A 27,295-nucleotide genomic window follows, 5' to 3' on the forward strand; every position below is an offset into this window, starting at 1 on the left:
CAACTCATTTATCTAATTCAGTCATCTTGATTATAGCCTCATGGACCTTCATTTTCAGAGAAAGAATTTCTTAACAAACAACCTACACAACATGCTGATTACTGAACAGTTAATTCTAATTAACTTGGCTATGGCAAGAGAATTTTGATAAAGTCCTAGACTGCAAATAAGGTCTGGTTATTCTGGCCAAACATCTTTAAAATCAAAACCCACAGCAGAGTCTCCAGATGAGACATCAGAGTGATAGGGATCTAATTTAAAGAAACAAATGAGAAAATTAAAATCACAAATAATTTATTCTTCCGTTAGAATTGATGGAGTACAGTTTTAAATAGCAATGAAGTACACAGTGGTGGAAAATTGGCACAGAACCTACAAGATTTTAATTCATAATAATGTTCCTCATGCCATATCTGTTCAAACCTTGATGTGTATTTTCTATTGACTTTAAGAAAACTGTTTTCCTTTTAAAAAGGACGCACAAATTGAAAATCTTGTCTTCCATATATAATGTCACACACACTATGAACATGAGTTGTTTTTTTATCCCCCTGAACATTGATTGCAAACTGAAAAAACACAAAATATCATTTTACTCCTGGGTTAATTTTAGGTTTTATCATTTATAGAAGTTGCAAGGGATTCTTGAATGCATATATTTCTGCAGAATAGAATATCCATTTATTTATCTGATACACAGTTTTAGGGCAATTTCAAAACCAACGTTTTTGTGTACTGTTGTTATTGATCAAGGTGCTGCCTCTCTCACATGCAACACTATAAGCATTAATGCAATTCCAAACAAAATTTGGCATTTGCCTCACCAACAGGTTTTATACTTAATGTTATAAAACATCCCCTTGGTCTCATGTTAACCAATAAGAAAAATGGGCACAAACAAAAATGTCCCTTTTCTAATGTTATTAACTCCCAGTTAGGAAAGCTGTCCTGGTTCCGGCCAGGACAGGGTTAATTTCTGCAATAGCCAGGAGGAGACACCTCATTTTCAGGGGACCCTTCCAGGCAGTGCAGCATGGGGTGGAACCGAGCTCTGCATGGTGAGCAATCAAGCACGTGTGAAGCCTTCACCTCTTTCTTGCACCCTCTGGCACTGGCATTGCTGCCATTCCCCTCCTTTTGCTGTTTCCAGTAAATTGTTCTCTCAAGCCCTGATCTTTCCCTTTTGTGCCTCTGATTCTCCTCTCCAGCCGGCCACAAGGGAAGGGGAGGGAGAGTGGGGAGCAAGCGAGCGGCACGTGGCTTGGAGTGTGTCAGTGGGAAGACTAAAATTGGGGGACACCATTCCTAAACCATGACAAAAGTTTAGATAGGTTTTACAAAGTCCTCTAGGCTATTTTGATACATACAAATTATTCAACTAAAGGTTAAAATACACTTATACAATACAGTCCTGTTCTCCATATTCTTTTTCAAGTTCTTTGCATATTCAAGCCAAGTAAAATTAACACTTGTCATTTTCTTTGTTATTGCAATTATTAAGAAGGATTACAGCTTGCTTATGCAAAGCTCTGACAAAACACTTGAGAAATAAAACCCAAACATTTATCTTGTTACCCAAAAAATGTTGCAGAAAATTGTCAAACTGTGTTAGAAACAATTTTTACAAAACCGCTTTACTCAGAAAAATTGGAAAGCTTAAAAAATTTATCTCTGCACAAGACTGTATTACACTGTCCTTATTATGTTCCCATTTAGATAACTGGGATTCTCTATCTTTGTACGTGAACCCATCAGTGACATAGAATGCTCTCCATCTTTTCAGTGTTATCTTTATTGTACACCATTTCGAGACTAATACAATCAAGCATTTACCATGCCCTACCCATTTTAACAGTAGATTTGTTATCCTGCCCAGCGAGTAGTGTACTGTCTTGCATATTCATCACATGTAAAACATAATATACAAAATATTGCTGCTGTAAAAAGTGTGCATTTCCCCTTTCCCCCTACAAAAAAAATCTGTGGAAAAAATATTAAATTCCCATAACCTTCATAAACATACAAAGCTGTCTGCACCTCTCAGTCTGTAACAGTATATTTGACATACAGTTCTCGACTCACTGCAAATTGTTATGTCACAGATTTTCTGTCCAATATTGCCATCTAGAGTAGAGATGTGAAACTAGTTTCTGAGAATCTACAGTCTTTAACAATTAACCCATAAAGACTGTATACCATAAAACAGCCACAAGATTTTTCCAAAATCTAGATGGAATGGGAGGTTCTCATCTTGGGAAGATGTCCACAGTGCTGAGGAGAAAATATGGCTGCTAATAGATTTTGCCTACCGGAATGTGAGTACTTTTTCACTGTTGGTAATTTCCATATTGACCCTAAAAAAAATTCAAAATACATAATTAGACAACAAGGCATATTTGGCATATTTTCCTGCATTTAAAGCTGTAATTGGAAGACCATCCAAATAAACTGAGATATTAAAAGATAGAAACTAATACAAGTAAATGACATACTGATATCAGTAACTAGTGTAGTTTCATCTCACTAAAAATACTTTGTGCTTTAATGCAGAAGTAAGATCAAAGATATGAATTTAAGGCCAGGAGCCTGATTTGATCAAAAGAGTATACCTTTATATTCAATAGGCTGCTGTGAAATTAGTAGAACATCATAAAAAAAAGAAAAAATTTGGGGATTATTTCCCACCTAAACTTTGAAAATTATTTCAAAAAGTCAAGGTCACCAAAATTCAAAGTAATTTAGGAAAGTAACCATGACACAAAGGTACCTAAAATTATTACTCTATCAAGCATTACATGTATTTCAAAACCAAGGCACATCCTGGTGAACACTAACAACCCAAGTCCACATATCCTACAGGAGGCAATTATTCCACAGATCTGATACACAGAATTATCACCCTTATTGATATTCTCTATTTCTTTTGACAGAATGTCATGTACTGCAGAGGTGGACAGAGGTGAAAGCATCAATGCTGTAAGCTTACCATGATCCTTCACCACAGGGTTCAAGGCTTGCAGAAAGAAGTACTGTGCTAAGAAATGAGCATGCTCCAAACTGATCCTGCCACCGTTCCATGTAAAGTACTACCACAACAAGGCAGTGTTTTACATTTTAGATTTATGTTGCAATGTCAGTTATGTTCCATTATAATACAACAATCAGTCACAAAGAATAGTTTCACAACAGCTGCCAGATGAGAATTTAAGCAGCACAATTCCTATGGGAATGGCCAGTATGAAAGAGAGGTCTTCTATAATTGAATTTCCCAGTGGAACTTACAAGTGCACAAACTGGAGGAGCACACCCTATCTACAGAGAGGGTTATCCACCTCTGCTGCAAGGAAAGCTGGAAAAAACTCAGCAACTGTGATTAAGTTTCCTTGACCCTATACTGGCCACAAGCAAAGAATTCTCCTGTAGCTTATTGTTTTCAGAGGAAGCTACTGGTTTAGTGCATAAACATTTTATCTGTTAAATAATTAAAAGTAACTGCATCTCCAAACTACCACACAGAGTTTGTTCCTTCTTCCTTGTCTTTTCTAATTTCTCTAGAAAGAAAGCCAACTTTCTTCAAAATTCTGGGCAATTCTCAACTCCTCAGAGTAGTTTTTCTTGAAAGTTCAACTGATCTTCTACTGACATAACAGGATTTTATTTAAACATTAGACCCTCAAATTTATAATTTAGTTAATCTTAACATTATTTATACCAAGGAAAGTAATAGCGTACATTTTAATGACGTTTCTGAATGATTCATAGTGAAAAGTTTGGATTTTTGCAAGTTAGTACCTTTTACGGGGACAAAACCTGTTTCATCCTTTAATTTGAAGACAGCTTTTTTACATGAGCCCTTCACTACAACTCCAGCCCAATGTTCTGGTGGTAATTGTTTGTTTGTTTTAATCTTGTCTTAGCAGCGATAAGAATGAAGCAGTTGATTTTCAGGTCACTTCCTTCCCATGTTCACTGCCCCCTGATACTGCTCAGAGAAAATCTGTGCAAAAACAAGTTCATGTCTCCCCATAAGCTCTGCAGCTGAAAGACCTCAGCTGCACGCCTCAGGTGCTTTTGCAACTGAAGAGGAAGATTATGATTAGGATTTGTGTTTGTGGAAAATAAATTCAACCATTTCTATTGCAAAGAAATAATGAAAAATGATCCACCATGAGATTTAGAAACCTCATCTTTCATATTAGTCATTCACCATAAGGCTATGAAACACATCACCTTAATTTCTAACATCCAAAAACACTGCTGGGAAGGCCTCACTTTGCCAAATTTCATTAAAATTTAGCAAACTCAGGAGAGAATGACTAATCACAATTCCATACAAATGATTCTTGGTAACTCACCAAGAAATAAACTCCATGAGAATTGTAGGTACATACCTGAAAGACCATGTCCTAAAATTCCTTGGTTTAAGTGTCCAGAATCTAAGATTATTAAATGAGTGTGTAAGAATCACAATTTTCTCATCAAACAGAAGAATACCTGGTCATATCCGTAAGGCCTCTGCTGTGGTGGTTGTGGTGGCCCGGGCTGCGTGGGTCTGTATCCCCCATACTGTTGTCCTTGTCCCTGTGGATAATTGGGATACTGAGGTCCTGGACCACTCTGGGAAGGACCTGGGGATCAATAAATAAAAAAAAAAAAAAAAAAAAAAAAAAAAAGAGTGCTTAAGATGTTGGAAAGAAGAAAAGAAGAGAACAGGGAAAACACTGAATTTTACAGCTAACCAGGACTAAGAAATACCACTACCATGCAATTAGGTCTTTTGTCTTTTGAGTGCCCTACCTCCCTCCCCCTAGAAAGCACCTTGGCTGCCAGGGCCTGTGCTCCAACCACAGAAACATTTACTTTTATTTATGTATTCACTATTTAATATCAATGCATGTAGTTCCATGTACATGACAGAGCAGAACAAGGCAAGAAATGATACACATGAGCCCTTTCCAGGATTTAGGAAGGCAATCTCCTGATGTAGGCTGCTTGAGTTCCAGAACTTTCTAATGCCAAGAGCAGCCAGATAATCAGCTATGTTCAGCATTTGGACTTTCTGAAGAGACCAGCAGCACTGTGCTGCCAGAAAGTGAAGTCCCACACCACAGCAGGCAATCATGGATGGGGTGTCAGGCAAGCAAGCTACATATGTATAAAATGTGAGATGTGACAAGCAGTAAAAGGTACTGTGAGATGGAAAAAAGCACCCTCCACTCCACACTCCTTTGGTAATATTAACTTTCCAGAAAAAGGTTAAGAAAAAACCCAAAACTTGGACTCCAGTCTTTTTTGTCTGTAAAAGAAGTTCTTTTGCAAGTATAACTATCTGTTACTATTCACAGGGACTTGGCCTGGCTACCACTGGAAGCTGCACGTTACTGCCATCAGGCATTGCAGCCATATTACAAACAAAATTATCCCCATCCCCCCCCAGCACTGGGAGAGATGTCCTCTGTATTTCAGTGGCACTCCTATGAATCCTCAGCAGTGGATCTGTCAGCTTTTTCAACAACAAGCCTTAAAACTGTGTCTCTCTTTTTCAGAGCTGAAGATCTGCAGCTTTTCAGACAGGCTTTTCTTTTAAACAAACCAACACTTTTGTTTCCTTCCCTTCAGAAGAAACAGATATGTTTTTAGCAACAGTGATTCGGTGCTAGAGAGGGCTAGTCTGAGCTACAGGCACTGGACATTAAGATGACATCAGCTGGTAACTCCTTCAGTAATTCTGGATCTGTAAGAGAGTGAAAAGATGACCTGGAGAAGAAAAGCTCCATCAGCTATCATCATTCTCCTCAGGCCTCAAATCCCCTTGAACTATGCAGTTTCACCTTTTCATAGTGAAACAAAACCTTAAAGACTGATAATAATGTCTGAGATATTGATTTATTTCTGAAAATTAGAAAGCAATTAAATATTAAATTGAGCAACAATACAACATCCTAAAAGTGCTGTGTTCATCTGATAAATGAACATGGGTTTATTTATTCATGGTAATTCTTTATAGCTGAATTCTAAATATTCATTGACAAATTTAACAGAAAAAAATGGAACTTCAGTAACAATTCTGGCTAAAAACAAGAAACTGAAAAATATGTTATTCTGTTTTACAAATTATATTGGGTAAGTGGCTCCAAAAGACTTCCTAACCCCTTTTTCTTCAAGTATTTCTTAACCTAAACTTTCTGAATAAATCCGATTTTATTTCTTTACCTACAAAGTTCAGAGCAGTGATCAACAAGACCTCTACTCTGACCTTTAGTCTATTCCTATATTATGTTTAGCAGAATGTAGGTACAAGTATTACTCCAGAATTATCAATTCATCCATAAACTCCAGAAGCAGAACTTGGTAAATCTCAGTGGATCATCTTAAAGCTTAACTCTGTCTCAACATAACTGGATTTCATGTGAATCTGGCATTTATCTACATGGCAAACAAATTACCCGTGCATTTCCTCACATACACACAATGCTGAAAGCTTCAGCATGTAAGCCTGCAAAAGAGCTGAAAGCTAATATACATGGAATTTAGGAAATTTCAGAGATTCCTTCTTCTGTCATAAATTTATGTTTACTGCTTTACAGTATGAAAGCAAATAAAACTTTTTTGAGTTTCAGTATGCTCTTCTGACACAAAGTTTTTTAGAATTAATTCACCAAAATTACATTCTACTGCTCCAAGTTTCCTTTTTGGGTGGCTTTCCTTGAATCCAGGGACTTGTGGCAGAGGATTTCTCATTCCTGCCATGTACCAGAAGGTTTTCACTACTAGTGCAAATTTATAAGGCACAGTTGCTTTAAAGGTGTGCTGTCAATGCTTACAGTCATTTCTCTACTGATCAGTACAAGAATTTGAAAATAATGGTTCATGTATGTTGAATGAAGTTTTAAACCAGTTTTTAACAGACTGCTTTAACTGGCAAATCCACAGATGAAAGTGGTTCTTTGTCATCTTTGTGAGTATGTTCCCCTAGAGAAGAGAGAAAAGAGCAGAATCTTTCTGGGTCCTTCTAAATTACAGATACCTATTGCAATGCTGTTTAGTCACCCTCAGTTTTCTGGGCTACCACACTCTCCTAGACTGCCTAATCCTAAACAGATCTAACTCCCAAAAGACACTGCCTTCTATGTTTTCGTGTCTCAGCCCAGTGAAATTGCAGGCACAGAGCTGTTCTGTCCAAGCCTGGCCTCTGGACACAGTCAAACAGGGATGGAGTAACACACAACAAAGGTCTCTCTCCTTGCTGTGACAGCTGTCTGTGTCCTCAGGTTCTTACCATAACCCTGCTGTTGTCCTGGATAGCCTTGTTGGCCGGGATATTGCTGCTGCTGTGGTGGATAACCCTGCTGCTGGGGTGGTCCTTGATATGCATCTTGCTGCTGACCATATTGCGAATTTCCTGTAAGATCATTGCAAGAAAGCAAAAACTCATAAAGATACCTATTTTATTTTTTTCCTTCTAAGATGCACAGCCAACAACACAAGAACAAAATGAAAATGCAATATTGATTTCAAAAACTGAACAAAACAAAGAAAACTCAAACCAAACAGAAGGAACTCGGCCAAACAAACTGCAGTTAAAGCCAATTTTGCAAAGTTGAACTGCAGCATTTTCAGCATCTCTGCCAAACGAGCATTACATTTACTGGAACATCACAGTCATAAGATCATGACTATGCTAAATAAAATAAAATAAAAAAAAGACAAAATTAAGGACAGCTACAAGAGCACAGACTAGCTACACAAGATCAGCAAGCTGTTTCCTAACGGCACTATAATTATACAAAATATACACACACAAAAAGATATATAACTGAACCAACAAATTTATGTTAAAATAAAAATTTCCATTGAGGTAAAAAAAAAATCTCTAGAGTGTTTTAGTCATTTTACTGTTGTTAGAATGGCAAATTGTGGTTATATATTTAAGGTGTTTGCAAGAAATTATTCTGAAGGCTCCAAGTTCCCTGCCATTTCCAAGACAGCCAGCAACTAGTATTCTACAAGAGCTTTGCATGGGTATAAGTTGTGTTGTGCAAGAATGTCTGTTCCCGTTGAGGGTGGGGGAGGAGAGGGAATGTCTGTGCGTATGTGTGTGAAGGTATATAGATACCTCCTTCGTAGTAATGTTGTGAGGAATCCTCATAAGGCCTATCGTAGCCTTGTTCAGGATACGACGGTTGCTGATAACCGTAATCATTATGACCTACATCAATTCGACAAGAGACAGGAAGAAACGTTAATGGCCTCTGAGTGAAAACCCTAAAAATATTTCATTTCTCAGAAAAATGAAAAAAAAATTTCAACTGGATATACATGAAAAAGAATTTTCAATTGTATTAGCCAAAGACTTACTAATATGATTTCCTTTCATATTGAATTAACATGTGACAGGGGAAAAAAAAAGGCTTAATGCAGTAGTTCTAGAAACATCACAGTAAGGGATGGTCTTAACCTTCCAATAATCCTTGTTGGGGGAGTCGGAGGGGGGAGAGTACTTCATCTTTCACTCAAAAAAAAATGAAAGCATTTAGGCCTTTCACATGTAAATAACCTGAATGAAATTAGAATGAACAAAGAAAGCAATTATCATACTTTGTCTAACACCTGTTCTGCTGATCTCCAATTCAAAAGCATATGCTAAAAGCAGTGTGAAATATAACAAATAAAGCTCAATGAAGTTATGAACCATCATCTACATTAAATTCTGGTTTTGAACGACAGAAATACAACACTCTCAAGGTTTTCCCTACAAACAGAATTTCTACTTAAAGTCTTAAGAAAACTTTTCCTCTTACATTCCAGTCCTAAGTAGACTCATTACAAACAAACCTTTCTACTCAGAGACTACAGCCATCTCTGATTAAGAAACCAATACATGCAGTAAGCACCCCACCTGTTGTTGTTTTTAGCACACATGTATTTTCTGTTACAGATGATCAAAATATATCTTATTGCTAATTTGGTCAAGAATACATGCCAAACTTTGTTTACATTTGAAATTAAATAGTATAAATTTGGAATAAAATTTTTAGATACAAGTAAGGAAAGGAGGAAACAGTTCTGAAATTGAGTGGCTTTGTCATCAGGTCTGCAACTGTACCATACATCACTGACTGAATCTTACATGCATACATAACCATTAAAACAAGTCTTAAAATATTCTACTTGTATTCTACATAAGAGTAACAATGAGGTAATGATAAAGATGACTCTTAAGAAGGAACAGATCCTAGAAGTCATCTGTGCTGCCACAAAGCTGTTGATGGTAACATCAAAATGCCTTTACTAGAGTAAATTGCCTGTAACAATTTAGCATTCATGTGTATACATAAATGTTCCAAAATGAAATCTGAATAATTACCAGTTAATGCAACTTGTAAAATAACACTGCACACACACCTCCAGAAATTAACACATGTAAGCTTATACAGATAAGGCTTGATGTACCTTAAAATCAATTTGATGGAAATCGAATTCAAACAACTGACTTGCAACCCTTTATCTGCTATGAGCAGCTGCTTTGAGAATTACACAGCTTTGCTTTGTATATATATTTTTAAACATTAACATCTACCACATTTCTTGAGCTTCACAAGATACCATTAAGTTGCACACATGGTTATCACAGTAGTCAGGAGTTAGCATCTTTGTTCTCCCAGTCTCTGCTCAGCCTGAAAACAAGTTAATTTCAACTTTTCTAACTTATAACACAATCCAATAGTCTTCAGCACTCCATAATCCAAGAGGTAGGAGGACAGATTTATGAAATTCAAAGTTTCAATCTTGTCTTGAAAGCACTGAGGGGACATCTAAAGAGGATTCACATTTTCAATATCCTCAGGGCAGGGACCACTTTATTCCTATATAAATATTAAACTGAAGGCCCATACCATGTCAGCAATAACACATTTGTGCGACTTACATGAAAATGAGACACTAAGTTAAAAAGGTAGAGTATTTACAGAAAAAACCCACATCTTTTTAGCAAGTTTTTTCAGTTCAGTAGAATTTTTAATAAAAGGATATCGCCCCCTCTCTTATTGATAATAAAGTTATGACTGTTTAAATTCATGTCAATCATATTAGATATGCTAAGGAACTCTCCATTCTTTGAGAGAAACAAATTATTTCCATTCTTTTGAAATACTAAAACTGTTTTTAAGAGTTTCAAATGGGAGTAATACAAATTACATGCTTTAAGTTGCAAATTTAACTAGTCACAGTAACTTAAACTGTAGTAACAATTCTGAATTTGGAAGGTTTTTTAAATGTGAGGTATGATATCCAATTACTATTCTTGCCTCATCCCCTAATTTTGGCCATATGACTACATTAGTATTGGGCAGGTATAGAAAATGGGAAAGTTAACATTTATGAGAGATTACCATCAGGGTAATATTGCTGGTTCATGCCTTCTGGAGGACCTTGTCCACCATGACTGTATTGGTCCCCATAATAGTCTTCCTGGCCTGAGTACTGCTGTGGTGGGCCTGAAAAACCACAACCAGTCAATATGTAAATAACTTGTTTTGTCTGTTATAAAGCCTGCTAATTTCTGACTTCAGTATGAGAAATATTTCTCAAATGTATTCCCCACCCATATTGTTGCATTACAGACAACATATGTAATCTGGTTTAGTTAAAAAAATAAGTAAATGTATCTATACACATATACAAACACACAGTTGTTTGGCTCACTAGACTGAGACTATATATATCAAACTTCAGTTTTGAGCTAATTTTAGGAATATGTGTATAACAGAATAGGGCGTTAAAAATAAAATTATTCCTTGTTGAAAAGGACTAAAAGAAAAAAGATAACCAAAATCGTGGAACATCATTCCTTTTTTGTAACTGAATGAATCCAGAACCAAGTAGGTATTCTGTTCCTTTTCTGTCCTATCATTTAAATATTAGAATATCAAATTCTGCATCAGCATATCTGAGATGTGCAATTTCGGAATGTATAATCTCAGAAAGAACCAAAACAAAAAGAAAACAAACTTGTCTTCACATTTCATGGTGACTGCAGTAATCTCTCGCTGCAAGAACCACCCTTAAAATGGGTAACAAAAAGAGTGTGCAAACAAAGTCTGTCACACCAAATGACTTGACAAAAATTTGGATTAAGCAAGAAAGAGATGTAAAATGGTTTTAAACATGGTTATTTAAAATCAATGCAAAAATATTGAAGTGAATTCCTACCTTGCTGTGGTGGCCTGTATGGAGGAATCTGTCTCTGCCCCATCATGTGATTTCCTTGGTTAACTTGGCCCATCATTCCCATCGGTGGCTGCTGCCCCTGGTAATGCTGGCCACCTGCCTGTGGCATGTTGTATTGCTGGGAGGGAGGCTGCTGGTGCATCATTGGACCTGCAAAAGGAGAAGTAGCAAAAATGTCAAATACACAAAAATTATTTGTGATTAAACCTTTCCAAAAGAACACGGAAAACCCAACCTTTAAAAATGGACCAAGAAACCCTCTGTATATCCACTGCTCTGGTAAGGGTTTGTTGTTTCTGGACTTATGCAAATGTAGGTGAACAATTCAGCAGCCAAACTACAAAACAGAAATCAGCCTCAATAAGGTTGCTTTTCAGGTTTTTCTTCAAAACCACAGGTATTAGTTTACATCTACAAAAAGATAACTGAAACACTTTCATGACTTTTTGTTATTAAAAAAATCCTTAAAAAAAAGTGTAGGTGAAAACCTGATGGTGAAACTTTGGTAAGTCATAGAAAAATTATTTAACATTTGTGATCTCCTTGGAGTATAGTTTCAATACACATACGTAGTTGCTGTTATATTCCACCAACAAACCACTACACTGTTATCACAAAATCAACAATTTTATTTAGCCTGTAAAGACAAACCACATGAACCAGACAGGCAATTAGACAACAGGCATATGCAGAAAGCCCACGGAACACAGGCTCTGCCTGACACTAAACTGTCCTAAACAAGCTGTGACAAAAATATCTTTCATATTTAGTTACACCAAGTTCTATGAACCACAGGAAGAGACCAAGAGAGAACAAGTACTGTCCATGTTTTATCAACCGACAAAATTTGATTAAGGCTGTACTTGGAGAAATGCAAATTTCAGTAATGAAAACAGACAGTTAGAGAGCACCCTACTGACACCACACAGCAATGAAAATGATGATTACACAATTTCATTATATGAGATTGCAGGTTAGACTGATACATTTAACAAAGAAAAGCCTCTGTGCCTCCTCTGTAGTACCACTTCAGAAAAGAGTTATTCCAGTATCAAAAACATGAGGAGGAAAAAGTTGTGACAAGGAGCTAAACTTCTTTAAGCAACAGATTTTTGTAATATATTAATTCAAACCACTTCACACATACTGCCCAGTCTATAATGGCAAAACCCTAAGGTTTTCTGGCTTTTAAAAAATAATTTATTTTATAAACTACCAAGATAACAAGAAACTAGCAGCCTCACTAAAAACTAAAACAAACCATGACATCAAACATCAAACTAGCAGAGCCACTCCTAAGTGCCATCCAGTGAGAAAAAGGAAGATATCACCTTTTTTCTGTATGCTTAGATTTTTCCATTCCATTTAGTATTTTTGAAAAACTAGGTTCTGAAGCACAAGCAGAAAATCCTGTGTGAAACTACAGTACTGGAAAAATACCTAGATACACAGCCAAGCAACAATGGATTTATACAGGCAAAGGAATATGTACTCACTTATATACTGTCTATGCAGAGTTACGAGGAAAAGTTATGACAAATTAATTAATGGTATGAATTCCAAGTGCATTAGTTAAATCCCATAAAACCCCAGTGTAGGATCTCTCACTGAGAAGTAAAGTGGCCTAAGCTTCATTTTCCTCTAAAGATAAATATTGGCCTCTCTTAAGAAGATCCAGATATGCTTCTGTCCTTCAGTATGGCAAGTTTCTGTGTCCTGACTTTAAAGTAAAAAAAAGGGTTAAATTCAGATGTACTTATTTTAATTATTGGCAAAATACTTTTCCTTTTTTTGATCTTCTAAATGAGTAAGTAATTTAGATTATTCCATTTCACTGCTCCTCTGTTTGGAGGTACTGAGAAACATCAGGCAGTCTTGATAAAAAATAGAAACTTGTTGCCATAATATTCCTAGATCTCAAGAAAGCTTGTTAATTAACAATATTAATATTAGTCACAATACAATGTGATAAAATGTGGTGGGTCCCTGTGGTGCAATGTAGAGATTTTCTGTTTGCTTTTTAAATTAGAACTTCATTAACGCTTTGTAGAGCCACAATGAGAATTCACTACCCTGTACTAGGCTGTGTGTTGTGTTCATAACAGACGGCCTGGCTTCCTTCCAGTTTGGTTCTTCTTATTAAAAAGATACCTAAAAGAACCACCATGGCCTCTACTGCCTCATGGAACATAACCATTCTATGCAGTGGTTTTGAGGGATGAGGGAATTTTGACTTTATTCTTCCATTTGAAAAATCTAGCCTAGGAGAAAGCCACATTTATTCATCGTGTAATACTTAATAAGACATAAAATCCCAAAACTTAATAAAACACTTAAGACTCTTAATTCATTATCTGCTTGGATATGGACAAACTTCAGAAGTGGGCCCAAGAGAACCCCATGAAATTCAACAAGTCCAAGTGCAAGGTGCAGCACCTGAGTAGGGGCAAACCTAGATATGAGTACAGAGTGGGAAACTCACTGAAGAGCAGCCTTGAGAAGAACTTGAGGGTTTGTGTTGATGAAAAGCTGGGTCTGATCTGGCAATGTGGGCATGCAGCCCAAAAAACCAACTGTATCCTGGGTTCCATAAAAAATTTGGTCAGGTGGTCAAGCGAGGTGACCCTGCCCCTCTACTCTGCTCTGGTGAGATCCCACCCAGAGTGCTGCATCCAGCTCTAGGGGGTCCAGCACAGACAGACACAGAAAGACCTGCTAGACTGGGTCAAGAGGAAGGCCAAAGGATTATCAGAGGGATAGATAAGGAAATGCTAAGAGAGCATGGAGCAGAGAAAGCTGCAGGGAGACCTCACTTTGGCCTTCCAGTACTTTAAGGGGGCTTTATAAAAGGGAAGGAGATGGACTTTCTATACAGGCAGACAGTGACAGGACATGGGGCAATAGTTTTAAATTGAAAGAGGGTAGGTATAGATGGGATATTAGGAGGAAATTCTTCAGTGTGAAGAGGCACTGGGACAGGCTGCCCAAAGAAGTTGTGAATGCCCATCCCTGCATGTGTTCAAGTTACCAGGCTGGATGGGGCTCTGAGAAACCTTGGCTAGTTGTAGCACAGGCAGGGAGGCTGGAACTATGGGATCTTTCAGGTCCCCTACAACCCAAACCATTCAATGACTTTATGTTTTCTAATATTTGTGGCACAGATTTTTGTGAGCACCCTAAAACACAGCTTTTGAATTCCTGATCAGGTAACACCAAAAACAAAATGCAGCAGCCCTCATTAAAATTTTTTTGGTGTTTTTCCACATGTTTAAAAAAAAAAAAGCTTCTTTTTTAAATGATGTTAAAACCAGCTTGCCTTGTGCAAGCTTTCTTAGAAACTGTAATGAGGGTCAATTTAACTTGACAAACACTACAATTCAGATTTGCTTAGTCAAATGAACCACCATCCTAAATTTAACACGAGGAGCAGTTTAAACATTATCTCAAAAGACTTTGAGGATACAACACTTTTTGCTACTCCTAATATACGATTCAGGCTGCAACTTAAGGACAGTAGACACTTCTCCACACTTTATTACTCCACAAATTTCTCATCTCAAACTGAAACTCAATTTCAGTTATCATTTAAAAAAAACTAGAACACAAAATGTCATAGAAAAAATTCTTAGTTACCAACACTGCCTTTCATGTTTTACTCCAGGGAAAGCAAATGAAAGCACAAGCTCCGTGGCAGCTGTTTATATCTTTTGTTTTTTCATGACAAAACTAGTGTCTTCTACAGCTAGACATCCTACACAATGCAGCTATAGTATGATGGCATTTCAGAATGTGGAGGCAATTTTATTTCCCTCTAATACACTAGATTTCAAAAAAAAAAAAAAATGAGACTGCCCTGCTTTTTCCATAACATCTTGACTACTGTAAACAGTCAAAGTACTGAAACCTCACAGTCTCAGCTTACATGGGAATGAACAGATGGGAAGACATTTACAGAAGGTAGTCAAACTCAGAAATCACTTTATCCTGATCTGCTATACCCCGAATATGTTTTTATTTTAGCTAACATTGGATGTTCCTATCTTTATGTTCCTTTCTTTATGTGCACAACAAAACAACCAGAATCTGCATCTGTCTCATCTCTACTCTTTCCATATCTTCATATTTGCTTGTAAGTCAAAGAGCTCTGAAATGTTAATGGAATTTTTCCAAGGTTACAGAAATTAAACTATCATTAAAAAATTTCAGCACCAGATTTGACAACTGGTCTGCAAGTGACTGAGTCAACATGATCTCGTCCTGTAGACGTCACCTCTAAACTTGTTCTCCTCCCTTACCACAGGAAATATATAATGCTCATTCAACAGAGACTGGGAATTTGACAACCTTGTGTCAAGCTCTTCTAGCACAGATCCCAGCAAAGGGATCTGACAAATGAGAAACAGTCTCAGGGCTGGCCATACATACCAAACAGTTTCTGAGATAACCAAGATACAACTGCTTGGTTCTTACTTATATAATGTATTAATTCCACTACTAAATATTATTTCCTGCGTGTGAAAGATTTGTTCAATTTAAAAAAAAAAGAGGAATTTCCATGCAAATTTCAGGTTTCAGAAAAATTATGCCTGTATCTTCCCCCCTGAAAAGTCAAATACTGGCAACACTTCACATTTTTTTCAACCTAAGTAGTTTACCATACACAAGAAGAAATGCACCCATAAGAACATAGTTTCTTCAATATTCATTCAGTTCCTTCTGCTTCCTATCTTTTCCAAAACGGTACCCAATATTCCTTGCAGATGTCCTGGGCTGCTATATTCACTTTTCAATGAAGAGTCATCTAAAGAATCTTCCACTTAAAATATTTTGCTTTTCAAGTCCAAAATCACTAGAATTCCTCTTTTAAACTGGACTGACTATATAAAATCAATACCATGAAAACTTTCCTTCTCATTTAAGGTATTCCTCTGGATAGCATTTTATAACTAGTACAAAGCAATAATGAGTACAGAGATGATACAGGAAGTAAATCCAGCAAACAGTTCTGTTACTATGCATTTTATTTCTTAATTAGCACTTTTGCATTTTTTTCTTGCTAACACCATCTGCCTCACAAGGTGTATATACAGCAAGATGTTTTGGAAGCAAGTGCACATAAAGAGGTTATGCTCAAGCATAACCCAAGTGTTAGAGCAAGCCTTTCTGAATGTTATGGTGGTTTTATCTATTATATAAAAGTATGCTTCTTTTACCCTGGAAGTACTGGCTTCATTCAGTACATGGTAGGTTTCACTCACTGAAAAACTATTTCAGTATTTTGTTTCTGTTCATGTGAGATGTGATGCCTAGTCAAAGACTGAAGACAGAATTATTAATTTATTCATAGGTTCTCTTATGGCACCCATAAGTAATTTGTCCAAATCTTCATAATGAATATACTTTGACAACTCTCCAATGAAATCAGATGGTATTGTAATCTTACCATCAAATTCATTCCTCTACAAATGAGGAACCCACAGAGGGAAAGATTAAGGCAAAAAACATCTACTAATTTTTAACAGCCACTTTGAGATGCTAAGACCTCATCTTGTGGAATATGTAGCATTATATTTCGCTAGTGCTGTTATTAACTGACAGATATAGTAGGATCTCTCATTTTCAGTATGGATCAATCCTGTAAAACAAAGAAACAAAGCATACTAAGGGGTTCACAAATGTCTCCTGACCAACAACACTGATGTTCAGAAATTTTGGTTCACTTGTGTTTCTGAACTGTTGTATATATGACCAGTTAAGAAATCTCTGAGTCCCAATCTGTTTATTCCCCTTTTGTTAAACTGCACTGGGTGCATTTCCTAGCAGCTCATTCTTGTTTCTTCACTTAGGAGAGAAGCCTGAAGTGGCCATGCTTGGCTGAGACATCTGCCCAGCCAGACTGGGGCTTGGCTACCTACCTCTAAATTTCTCATGGTCTCACAGATTGCTGTCATTTTCTGCCCAGCTGTCTTGGAGTCACAAGAGAGTGAAGATACAAAAATACTTCCTCTAATTTGTCATCAAACATCAACACACACGGAACAACTAAGAGTAGAAAATGGGGGAAATGTACTAAGCAGACCTGATTGGCAATCATCTTAGCTCAAAATAACAAACATCCCCATCTTCAAACTTAAGACTTCCTCTTTCACAGGTAATTGGAACAGTATTTTCATTTAACAGCAAATAACACTTTATTTGCATAACAGACAAGTTTCAAAGCCTTGCTTTAAAGAAAGGGGCACGTGCACTCTTACATTTATATATGAAGTGCTCTGTTTATTAATGTTTTTGTGAGACATTGAACCATTTTAAAGAATATGATTTTTTCTCCTTCTGTGAAACCTCTGCAAAAAATAGAACCAGCCATGAAGCATGAAAAATAGAACCAGCCATGAAATGGAAAAGTCTCAGCCTAAAGGGTCCAAACTTGACAGAATTAGAGTTACACAGTGCAAAAGCTTGCTGTGGCCTTAATGGCATTGGTGCCATTGTTCTAAGTAAATATTTTGCTCTTGTTCTTGAACCTGTAATTTGGTTTAATACTGTTTTATTCTCTATTCCCCAAAGTCACTTCAGTACCACTATTTGTTCAGCACAGAAATCTTTTAAGTTTATTTCTGCTTAGTTTCTAATGACCAATTTTCAAGTTTGACAGAGTACTGAAAACACAACAGAGGAATGAAGAGTAAAGAATGCTACTTTGAGATGGAATCATCTCTTAAATTTTAGGCCAGTCACACAACAATGTTTCCTGCAGAGTGACTGACTAGATGGCTCCCTCACATACACTGCTACATAATTATTGCTAACTCTGCAACTAAAACATCTGCATTGAAACAGCATAGGACTTTTCCAAAGCATCTTACAACAGAATTACTACACTATGTATTGCCCAGAATACAGAGATAACTTCCCAGTTCAGAGAGACAGTCAAAAGTATTCCCACTTATGATTTCCCCAACTATGTACCTATCCCTTGTTTCTTCCATTGTTATACATTAAGAAAACTGCAATTAACTATGTGGATGCTAAAGGCCTCAGATCTGGTAAGAAAAGTGCAGAAATAGCTTCTCTCATCATGACTCATTTTTAGTCTCCCATTAAGTTAGTCTTTTGTCTGCTTTGCAACTTTCTGTAGCCTAATAATCAAACTGATCAGTATGACCTGGTCTGTCTGTACACCTCAGGAACAGATGGTACCTACACATAAAAAAGTGGAGCTTTGGTTTGTCGTATGTCTTCTAGCAGGTGCTAGATCCAATGTACAGATGTACTTCTAGCATGTACAGATCCAATGCAGTAACAGACTTAACAGGTAAGCTGAAAATACTGATCTGATAGCTGACTTGTAAAGCACCTCTATAAGAATATGCAGTACATACACAACTTAGTAATTTGCTGCGCTGTGACTTTAATGCAATATTTTAATTCCACAACGTCCTTGCACTTCAACAAGGACATCAAAACACCATCAGTTTATGTAATGGAAATACCTTAGATACAAAATAAGCTTTGATTTTTACTATATACACAAGGGCATCTCATGAAAACAGTAGGGAGTACCAGATTTGTTCCTGGAACTGAATTTTGCTTCTCTAAGACTAAACAGACATTCCATGCTAAAAATGCTGAAAACAAAGACTAACTAGGTAAAACAATCTGAGGGCTATCTGACTTTGATTTTTCCATTTAACCAAGAAACTTAAAAGTAGAAATGTGTTTTATCAACCTGAATGACAATAACACTTTGCTAGAAGTGTAAAGTCTGAAAAAGACAAACAGTAGCTGCAGCTTATAACTGCTGAAAGGAGATCCATTTCCAGATTCTCACATTATGCCTGAAAACAGTTAAATGTCTGCAAATAAACAAAAAGTCACAGATATATGGGAGAAAAGAGATGTAGAATCCTCCAAACATGAGTACAGAATATTCACAGAGTATTCTGAGATGATCCTTCCACAAGCATCCTTGAGTCCATGTCTTAGGTAAATGGCCCATAGGGTGACTGAAGTCACGATTTTTGTTCTTTAGCACCATGCTCTAAGCAACTGAGCCAATTTCAGGGTAAAAACACATTTAGAGAAGGAAATCTACAAGATAAGACCTTTAAAAAAATCTGCACACAAGATATTTTCCTTTCACAGAAGCCAATAGATACCTCACTTACCTTGGTTTGGTTGCATATTCATGTTTGGTCTGGGCCCATAGTTGCCCATTGGCTGTCCCTGGCTCATTGTCATCTGATTCTGCACTGGCATGCTCTGTGACGATGGCACTGAGTGATTATAGCCACCCATGGACCCGTGGCTACTTGAAGGCATGTTCATGGAACTGTTTGTCATATTGAGCTGGTTAGGTCCAGGTCCTTGCATAGGCATATGGTTGGGTCCTTCAGAAAGAAAAACAGGGAGAAAAGTTGTACATTAAGCATCTTAAAAGCAGGTGCAAACAGTCATACTGAATTACAAAACTAAACAGAAGTAATTAAATACAATTACATGAAAATAATTTAAAATACAGTTTGCATGTGATTTCCTCACTTTTAAAATAACAAAGTGAACAACAAAGTTGATCTCCACTATGAAATACATTTTCTTTTGCTGAGTAACTGAAGCTACTGAAACAAAGGTGAATTATCATATAGCTCATCTTCTATCCATATCATACACAAAACTTTTTAGTACTTGCATAATATAGCCTGAATTTCACTCTGAATGGCAGAAGACCAGTGTAACAGAGAGGTTGAAAATTCATCAGACCTGTAATTGTTACAATGGAAGTAACGTTTCTGTGTATTCAAACAACTCATGCTAGACAATTTTTGAAACTAACAATTATTATTATTATTATTATTTTTAAATGCAGGCAGTATTAACATTGACATGGTATAATTACATAGAACCATAGAAACATTTTATTTGGAAAAGACCACTAAGATCATCAAGTCCAACAACAAATTTAACAAGTGTAACAAATTTAACACTAAGTCCACCACAAAACGCTAACTTAGGCTAATTTTCATTCTAATGATTATACAGTCACCCATAGAAGAAAGAGAAGGTGAGAAGCACTCCATGGATCACTGATACAACAGCAAAGGATATTATGGAAAACTGTGAGCCAAACTCGTTCTACACAGGTGTTTTAATGCCCTTGTAGATAAAAATGTAACCAAAAGTTGTTCATGACAAGGAGACAACTCCTGAGTTTATTTCCTGAGATGGGAATGAGAACAAATCTTTTTGGTAAGACATCAAGACTTTTTTTGGATACTTCAATCATGACTTTTATAAGAATGACATGTAAATGGAAAGCATTTAGTGACCTAGGCTGGTAAGCACATCACCTTTGCTGTGAATACGTAAAAGAACAACCTTGGAAATCAGAGAAAGGTGTGAAAAAAGGAACAAAGGAAAAGTGTTACAGGCAATGAGCTGCATTCTTCTCTACTTGTAACTAAAGTGGAAGATTTCAACACAACAGTAAATCAATGCTTTTCATTTCTAATGGACCTAGCATTGCAGTGATTCAGATAGTATCAAACAATGTAGAATAAAAATGGCTGAAGAACTGTTTAACATTTTTGATCATGTACTATATAGTCAATATTCTGCAACTGTATTTGCAGATTACTAGTGTGGGGGATGATGACTGGAAGGACAGTCTCCAAATTATCAGTTCAACTTGTGAAAATGCAAAGGAAAAGCAACTTGCTCCAACACCCATGTGCCAACAACATCTTTTCACCTTTTATTTCCCTTCTTCCTGACAACACGATGAATTCAGATTATTCTCTGAATTCAATCTACTCTCAATAGGCACTTTAACAAGTACAATATTATAACACCATCTGGTCAGTTTATTCATTACTTTAATGGAATAGGTGAACACCTACTAGAACCAAAATTAGTAAGAAGTGGGACTGGATATAACCATGACAAGTAAAAAAGTAGATTAAATGCATGGATTATGCCCATGACAAGCATCACATGAAGACCTCATGAAAATATGTAGAACCAGAGGACATGACAGACCAGGTCAACTGTAAAACAAGGCAAATGCTGACACGTACAGATTTCAGCAAGAAGATGCTCCTGTTGCTTAACATGACACAGGTTTTTTGTTAAGCTAGAAAAGTCTAAGAAGAGGAATCTAAAAGAAACTACACTATTAGAGTTGTAGGAAGGTACTGATTTGATTACACATTTCCCAATGAAAATTAAAAAAAAAAAAAAAAATAACGACACACACACACCCTCTGCCTTCAGACGTAAACAGCTCCTAAGTCCTTGGCTAATGAAAAAAAAAATGCACTAATCTAGAGTAGAATGAAGGCAGAAATAAGGACACAGAGAGCTGCACACAAGGTCACAGATACATTGTGACTGAAACAAAAAGATGCAAGATGCAGAAGAAAAAGATAACAATGATAAGTGAACATGGTTACTAAAGCCAAAGTGAAGAAACAGAGAATAAGTTTTAAAATGTGTTTATCCTCTTGCCCTTAAGACACGTTACTGAAATAAACACAAACCTATTTTGTCAAGGAAAGTGTAAAAGTTGAAAAAGGCATCAAACATGCAGTTCACTGTTCCTGCAAAACAAGGTGAGCAGAGATTGCTGATATGTACAAAGGCAGGTCCACCACAAATACAGAAAAAGTAATTCAGTGAAAAGGATTATGCCCACAAGAGTACTACAGATGCCTATGCTGCCCCTCTTCAATTCAACACTGCTTAATTCTGTAATAACGAGAACATGGAGACAGTTTAATTATGAAAAAGTGAGTTTGTCTCTAACCAGGAGCTCAATCAAGAATGTGCTCTGAGGTAAAGCTACAGCGAAAAAAAGCTTCCTACTGTAGTGCCAAGCAACTCTTGCAGAGCTGCTAGAAGACTATTTTCCTAAGTAAAGGAAGAAATACACAGGGTTAGTGCCAGAAGGTTAGGGCCTGGGAATGGCTTTGTTTCTTTCTGATTAAAGGAAGACATTGTCAGTGATAGACTTCAGAGAGTTAGGCAAGCACACAGGGAAACAAGTTTTTAAAAACTACTAATGTAAGAAGCAAAATGAGGACGGCAAAAATCATCACAAGAAATAGCCTGAAAAAATAACACATCTTCTCTAAAACGTTGGTTTATATTCATGTTTCAGATACCACTAAAACAGAAGGGAGCACTCATAAGAAAAAGCTGTCATATGAAATGTGAGGTACATGTATTTTCTGTGGTCAAAATCTAGGGGGTTTGTTAGTGAGAAGCTAAAAATCAAGAACAGAGATAAAGCTAAGACCACAGGATGAAAAACCTTGCAAATGAAAAATAATAAAAACACACTTTACATATAAGTTTTTTTATAGTTTGTCAAAACACTTCATTGATATCTCTTGCATATAAGGACAAAACAATTGATTTTCTTTTTTACCCGCATAAATGAAATAGGAAGAAGAGAATATGAATGAACTGAGAGTGAATTAATGAAGCATGAAGTATGTATCTCCACTTTAAAGTAATTGCTTTAAATGCTATACTTAGATATATACACTTATAATTACATTTGTGTTACAATAAAGTTACTAGAGTAACTATCTATCTTGAGTATAAACAGAAGTCCTTTTTCCTCTTAACCGCCTATGCACACATCTTACCTCCAAGAAGCTGTAATCCAAACTAAACACATTGGAGACTACATTTGCAGGAAGCAAAGATTTTGAGAGAACTTGTTGAGAACACACAAACATCTGTGTTGAGGTTTAGAAATGCTATTCCCCAGTTTACCATTTCCACTACAACACTCCAAACCACACACCACTTTGCTTGCTCCCCTGTATCCCCTTTCCTGTGCAGGGCTGGAGAAGTGAACAGGAAGCAAAAAAAGTAAAGATTACAAGTTGAGATAAGAAAAATTTACTGGAAACAGCAATGAAATCAGAAAAAGGACAGTAACAGCAACAATATTAATAAGAGTGTACAAGATGCAAAGGATTCACAGGCAATTGCTCACCACACAGAACCCTCAAAACATCCTGCAGGTCCTAGCCATGCCTCCTCTGGCTACTGCAAAATTTAACCCTGTTCTGGCTGGAACCAGGACCTGTTATTCAGGAAGGTCACCTACCAGTGCCATGACAAAGGACAGAGACCCCATATCTAGTCTTACCTTTCAACTTTGTGTATGTGAGAAAACAACCTCAAGATATCAGGAAGACAACTTGCCCCCAGTACATCTTAGTTCATCATCTCCTTCCAAATTCAGACCACCCTTACTTTGCATGGCATAAACTCAGCCAAAGTAACTCTTCAGACAGCAATTTTTTCAGCTAAAAACCACAATCTGTCACAGGTACAAATAGCACTCAAGTGTATCACCAGTTGAAAAAGGTTTGTCATGACTGTCTTCCCTGGCAAGAGGACACAGACACACATTTGTCAGGGGATGCAATTAAAGGCCCCAATAGCACTTCGGGTTCTGTATTAACCAGGACACAAGTACAAGAAAAATCATCCTTTGCCCTTCAGGCAATGGGACAGGTCTGAAGCAGAACTTTAAAATTACTCATGCCCTGATGATCACTAGGCAGTTCTAATCCCCTCATCAACCACTCTCTTCTGCCCATGCACAGATCTGTGGAAGCCCCTACTCAGGTAATACCTGAAATCCTTAGCTGGCATTTTTAAGAGCCTGCATTTTATTTTTTTCATGCTGGTCAACTGATGTCAGTCCTGGATTCTCTTTGTTTAAGATTACTGACTTTACTCCTTTTATACAGATAATCTCTACAGATATTTAAGGTTTTGTATCTGGTTTTTAGTACAAATGTTTATGTAAGCTCAGAGTAAGTGCCCTAAAACCAGAAAGCAAATGTATATAATGCAGAAATTATTAGAAATACAAAGAGAAATACAGAGAAATTTATCTGTGAAATACAGAAAGGCTCACAAGCAGGTAAACTAACACACACTTGAAAAGATATGTGTAATTCAGCTACACACTTACGAAAATGATTCTGTTTCCCTTTTTCCAACCTATGAAATTATTTTAGCAAGCCTTTCTGATATTAGAGATGCCCTCATCCTAAGCTGTTTATCTTCACATCCTCAGAGAAAACTTCAAACTGAGATGGAAAGAACAGACATTCAAGAAAGGGAATATGTTGGAGGAAAGGCTAAATTAAAGCTTAGTTGGAAACTGTATTTAAGTATCTGTCTAGGTGAATAACAAAACAAAGCTATTTACCTTCCACATATTTTCCTAACAGCTCTTTTCTTATTCTATCTAATTACAAAATATGTATGTTTAAGGAGTGACTTTTCTCCCCCGTGGCTCTGCAGTGAAGTCATTATGCTCACATTGTGACTTAGTAATCCTTCTCCTTGGAAAGGATCACAATAACAACAATAATATGATTACACTTGAGGGTCAAAGAGACTGATTTTTGAGAGGCAATGCTATTCTCCATGGGAACTGATGGATCTTACTTGGATAAAGGACACCATAATCAGAATATCTCTGCCCTACTTAGGGAGAAGCATATTGCTCTTTACACTTCCAAATGCAGACCATGACCACTGTGTATGATGAAACTAACTTCTCTAGATCTTTTATTGCACTTCTTACACACAGCCTCTGGAGGCTATTCAAGTTACTCTTTCAGAAAAGCCACCATTATATCAAGTCCATTTTATCAAGATTTGCACAGAAATTAGAGACTACAGCAATTGTTACATTTTTTACTTTGTACTAAGTTTTGCATAGTTATTACTGTGTTTGCTGTCAGGAAGGTTATCCTTGACACCAGTGAGAGATTAATTTTCAAAGATCCTTTGACAGTAGTTTCCTTTCTTGAAAGTATCAATACCTTGAGGAGCTTTTGTATGAAAAGTTCCTCCATAACAAAAAAAAAAAAAAAAAAAAAGGAAGGGATCCTGAACAAAAGCAATCCTGGGAATGCAATTTTAAGCTGAAAGCCGTTTCACATGAAATAGGCAGTATGATTTTACAAGTGGAAATTCAGGAAAATAGCCTCTATATAAAAAAGCATGCTCTTCCATTGCCTACTCCACTCTGATCTGACTGCTAAAGGGAATAGTTACCCCAAAGCCAGTATTGGTAGGTACAATGTGGAATTTTATCATCCTCCTTCTCTGCTTTGTTTCTGTCTTCCCAAGTACATTTCTTTTTATTACAAAACAGGATGGCATAGAAACTGACTTAAAATTTACACCTAGAACAACAATCTGGAGGCCATTTCTTTACAAATCCCTTACGATTCAACACATCTTCAATAATAAAGAACACAGGAGATTAGTGGAAGCTGTATAAAAGCAACCTTTTTTTCTTTTAAACATTTACCCAAATCAGAAACAGCTGCTTTCAGATGTATCTATTTTATTATTATCTAATTATTTAGCTACAATGATTTCACATTATCTTTTTATTGAAGGGTTTGTGTTCGCTCAGCCACAGGCCAATACCTTTCCCCAGTAAGCCCTCTAAAGCCAGCTGTACTGCATGGTTTCAAACAGACTAAATTTAGCCAGTTCTGTTCATCAGAGGAATGCTGTGTGTCAGCTACATCAAAGCCCAAGGGCAGCCTGATAAACACTGAATACAGGTCACGTAGCTCTGTAGCTAACAAACTCTAAGAGAGCTTGTACTCGGGGGCATTCAAAGCAGTTTTGTCATCAACAATCTAGTATCCCTTGAGCCCCCATGTCGTTTCAGTTGCCAGGCAACGCTGGTGTTAATGTCTTAGAGGAGAAAAACTTACCAGGCATCTGGCCGTTCATCTGGTTCTGCATGTGTGGTGCAGGAGGGCCCCCACCTACCATGCCATCTGAAGACATGTTGTGCGAGCGCGGCGGTGGGGGAGGGCCGCTCTGACTCATCCCGCCCGGACCCATAGGCATATTCTGTGTGGGTGGCTGAAAGGAGACAGTTTAGTCAAACACGAGGAGCAGTTAGTCTGACAAATATATTATATGTACATATGGTACAGCGCTCGCCTATATTGCTCAACAGCATATGAAAGAGAGCGCTGAAATGCATTTCAGTCTCTGTCTGATATGTTTAACTCCTCCATACATTAATTCTGGCAAAGCGTTTAACATTTTAATCAATTTTACATGAAGTATTACATGCAGACAACACCACAGTACCTTTGAGCACCACTTCAAAATAAAAAAAAAACAAATCAATGCCTCATTAAAAAATTACATTTTTTACAATTACAGTTTAAGACTGCTGGAGTCACTCCCTTACACACACACACAAAAGCTTTCATTCAACAGAGAAGTAAGTGTTCACTGTAATTCTCTCACATCAACTATTTGTTGCTGTTAACAGACCTTGCACTGGGACAAAACAGGTACAACATGAGATGAAAACCTCTGAATGCTCATAGACCAGCAAAAAATTTGCACCTGGGTGTGGTAAAACACTAGCGATCTCTTCCCTGCTCTCCCCCAAAGCAATGAAGGCCTAGTTCATAATTCCATGCCAAACACCCCCTACAGACTGGAAGCACATTAGTGCTGGCCTCCAAAGGTCCAGAGACAGCTGCCTAGAAAGGATGTTTTTGGCAAATTTCCTAATGAAATTGTGAGGAAAATAACTGAATAACCTTGAGAGTTCAAAGAGGGAGAGCAAGAAAAACAATAAATACAAGGGGGAATTTACTGGTAGGTTCTCCTCGCAGCAATGTAAGGAGACAGAGAAACTGCTAGTAGCCAGCTTTGTTTTCCTACTAAAAACACCTGTGAGACTCCACGATCCTTCTCACATACCTTAGCCAAGCACTTTCAGGGGAGTAAAAATCATCTCAGTGAGAGCAAATTCCTGGCTCTCTGGCTTTTGAGGACTCTGCCTACAGGTTATAACTATTCATGAAAAACTGTCCCCATGAGACAACCACATGTGTGTTTTTCAACATTTCTCTTCACAGACAGAACCAAGCAGGTGAACCCTAAGTTCCTCTCTAGCCCAGTCCCTGCCTATGCCTACACTATTCACCAGGTTCATAAAGACAAAATACAATATAGTAGTAAAGAGTAAGGCTTTCCCAGT

At 37.1% G+C, this 27,295-nt stretch overlaps 1 protein-coding gene across 3 annotated transcripts in view; it reads right to left on the reverse strand.

Annotated features, from left to right (window-relative positions):
- Positions 1–277: 277 nt before the first annotated feature.
- Positions 278–27,295, reverse strand: part of SS18 (SS18 subunit of BAF chromatin remodeling complex) — a 42,719-nt gene continuing 15,701 nt past the window's right edge. Inside the window, exons 4-11 of one of the 3 annotated variants that reach the window (XM_059473089.1) lie at positions 26,001–26,154; positions 19,398–19,619; positions 11,212–11,379; positions 10,392–10,496; positions 8,117–8,209; positions 7,280–7,402; positions 4,495–4,628; positions 278–2,354 (exon numbers count right to left, since the gene is read on the reverse strand). In XM_059473089.1, coding sequence (XP_059329072.1) covers positions 2,328–2,354; positions 4,495–4,628; positions 7,280–7,402; positions 8,117–8,209; positions 10,392–10,496; positions 11,212–11,379; positions 19,398–19,619; positions 26,001–26,154 — 1,026 coding nt within the window. In that variant the 3' untranslated portion in view covers positions 278–2,327. The remainder of the gene's footprint in view (positions 2,355–4,494; positions 4,629–7,279; positions 7,403–8,116; positions 8,210–10,391; positions 10,497–11,211; positions 11,380–19,397; positions 19,620–26,000; positions 26,155–27,295) is intronic. The other 2 variants (XM_059473096.1, XM_059473105.1) reach the window with 2 other exon arrangements.

The sequence above is a fragment of the Ammospiza nelsoni genome, chromosome 1, assembly GCF_027579445.1.
Source record: "Ammospiza nelsoni isolate bAmmNel1 chromosome 1, bAmmNel1.pri, whole genome shotgun sequence".
NCBI classification, from domain to species: Eukaryota; Metazoa; Chordata; class Aves; order Passeriformes; family Passerellidae; genus Ammospiza; species Ammospiza nelsoni.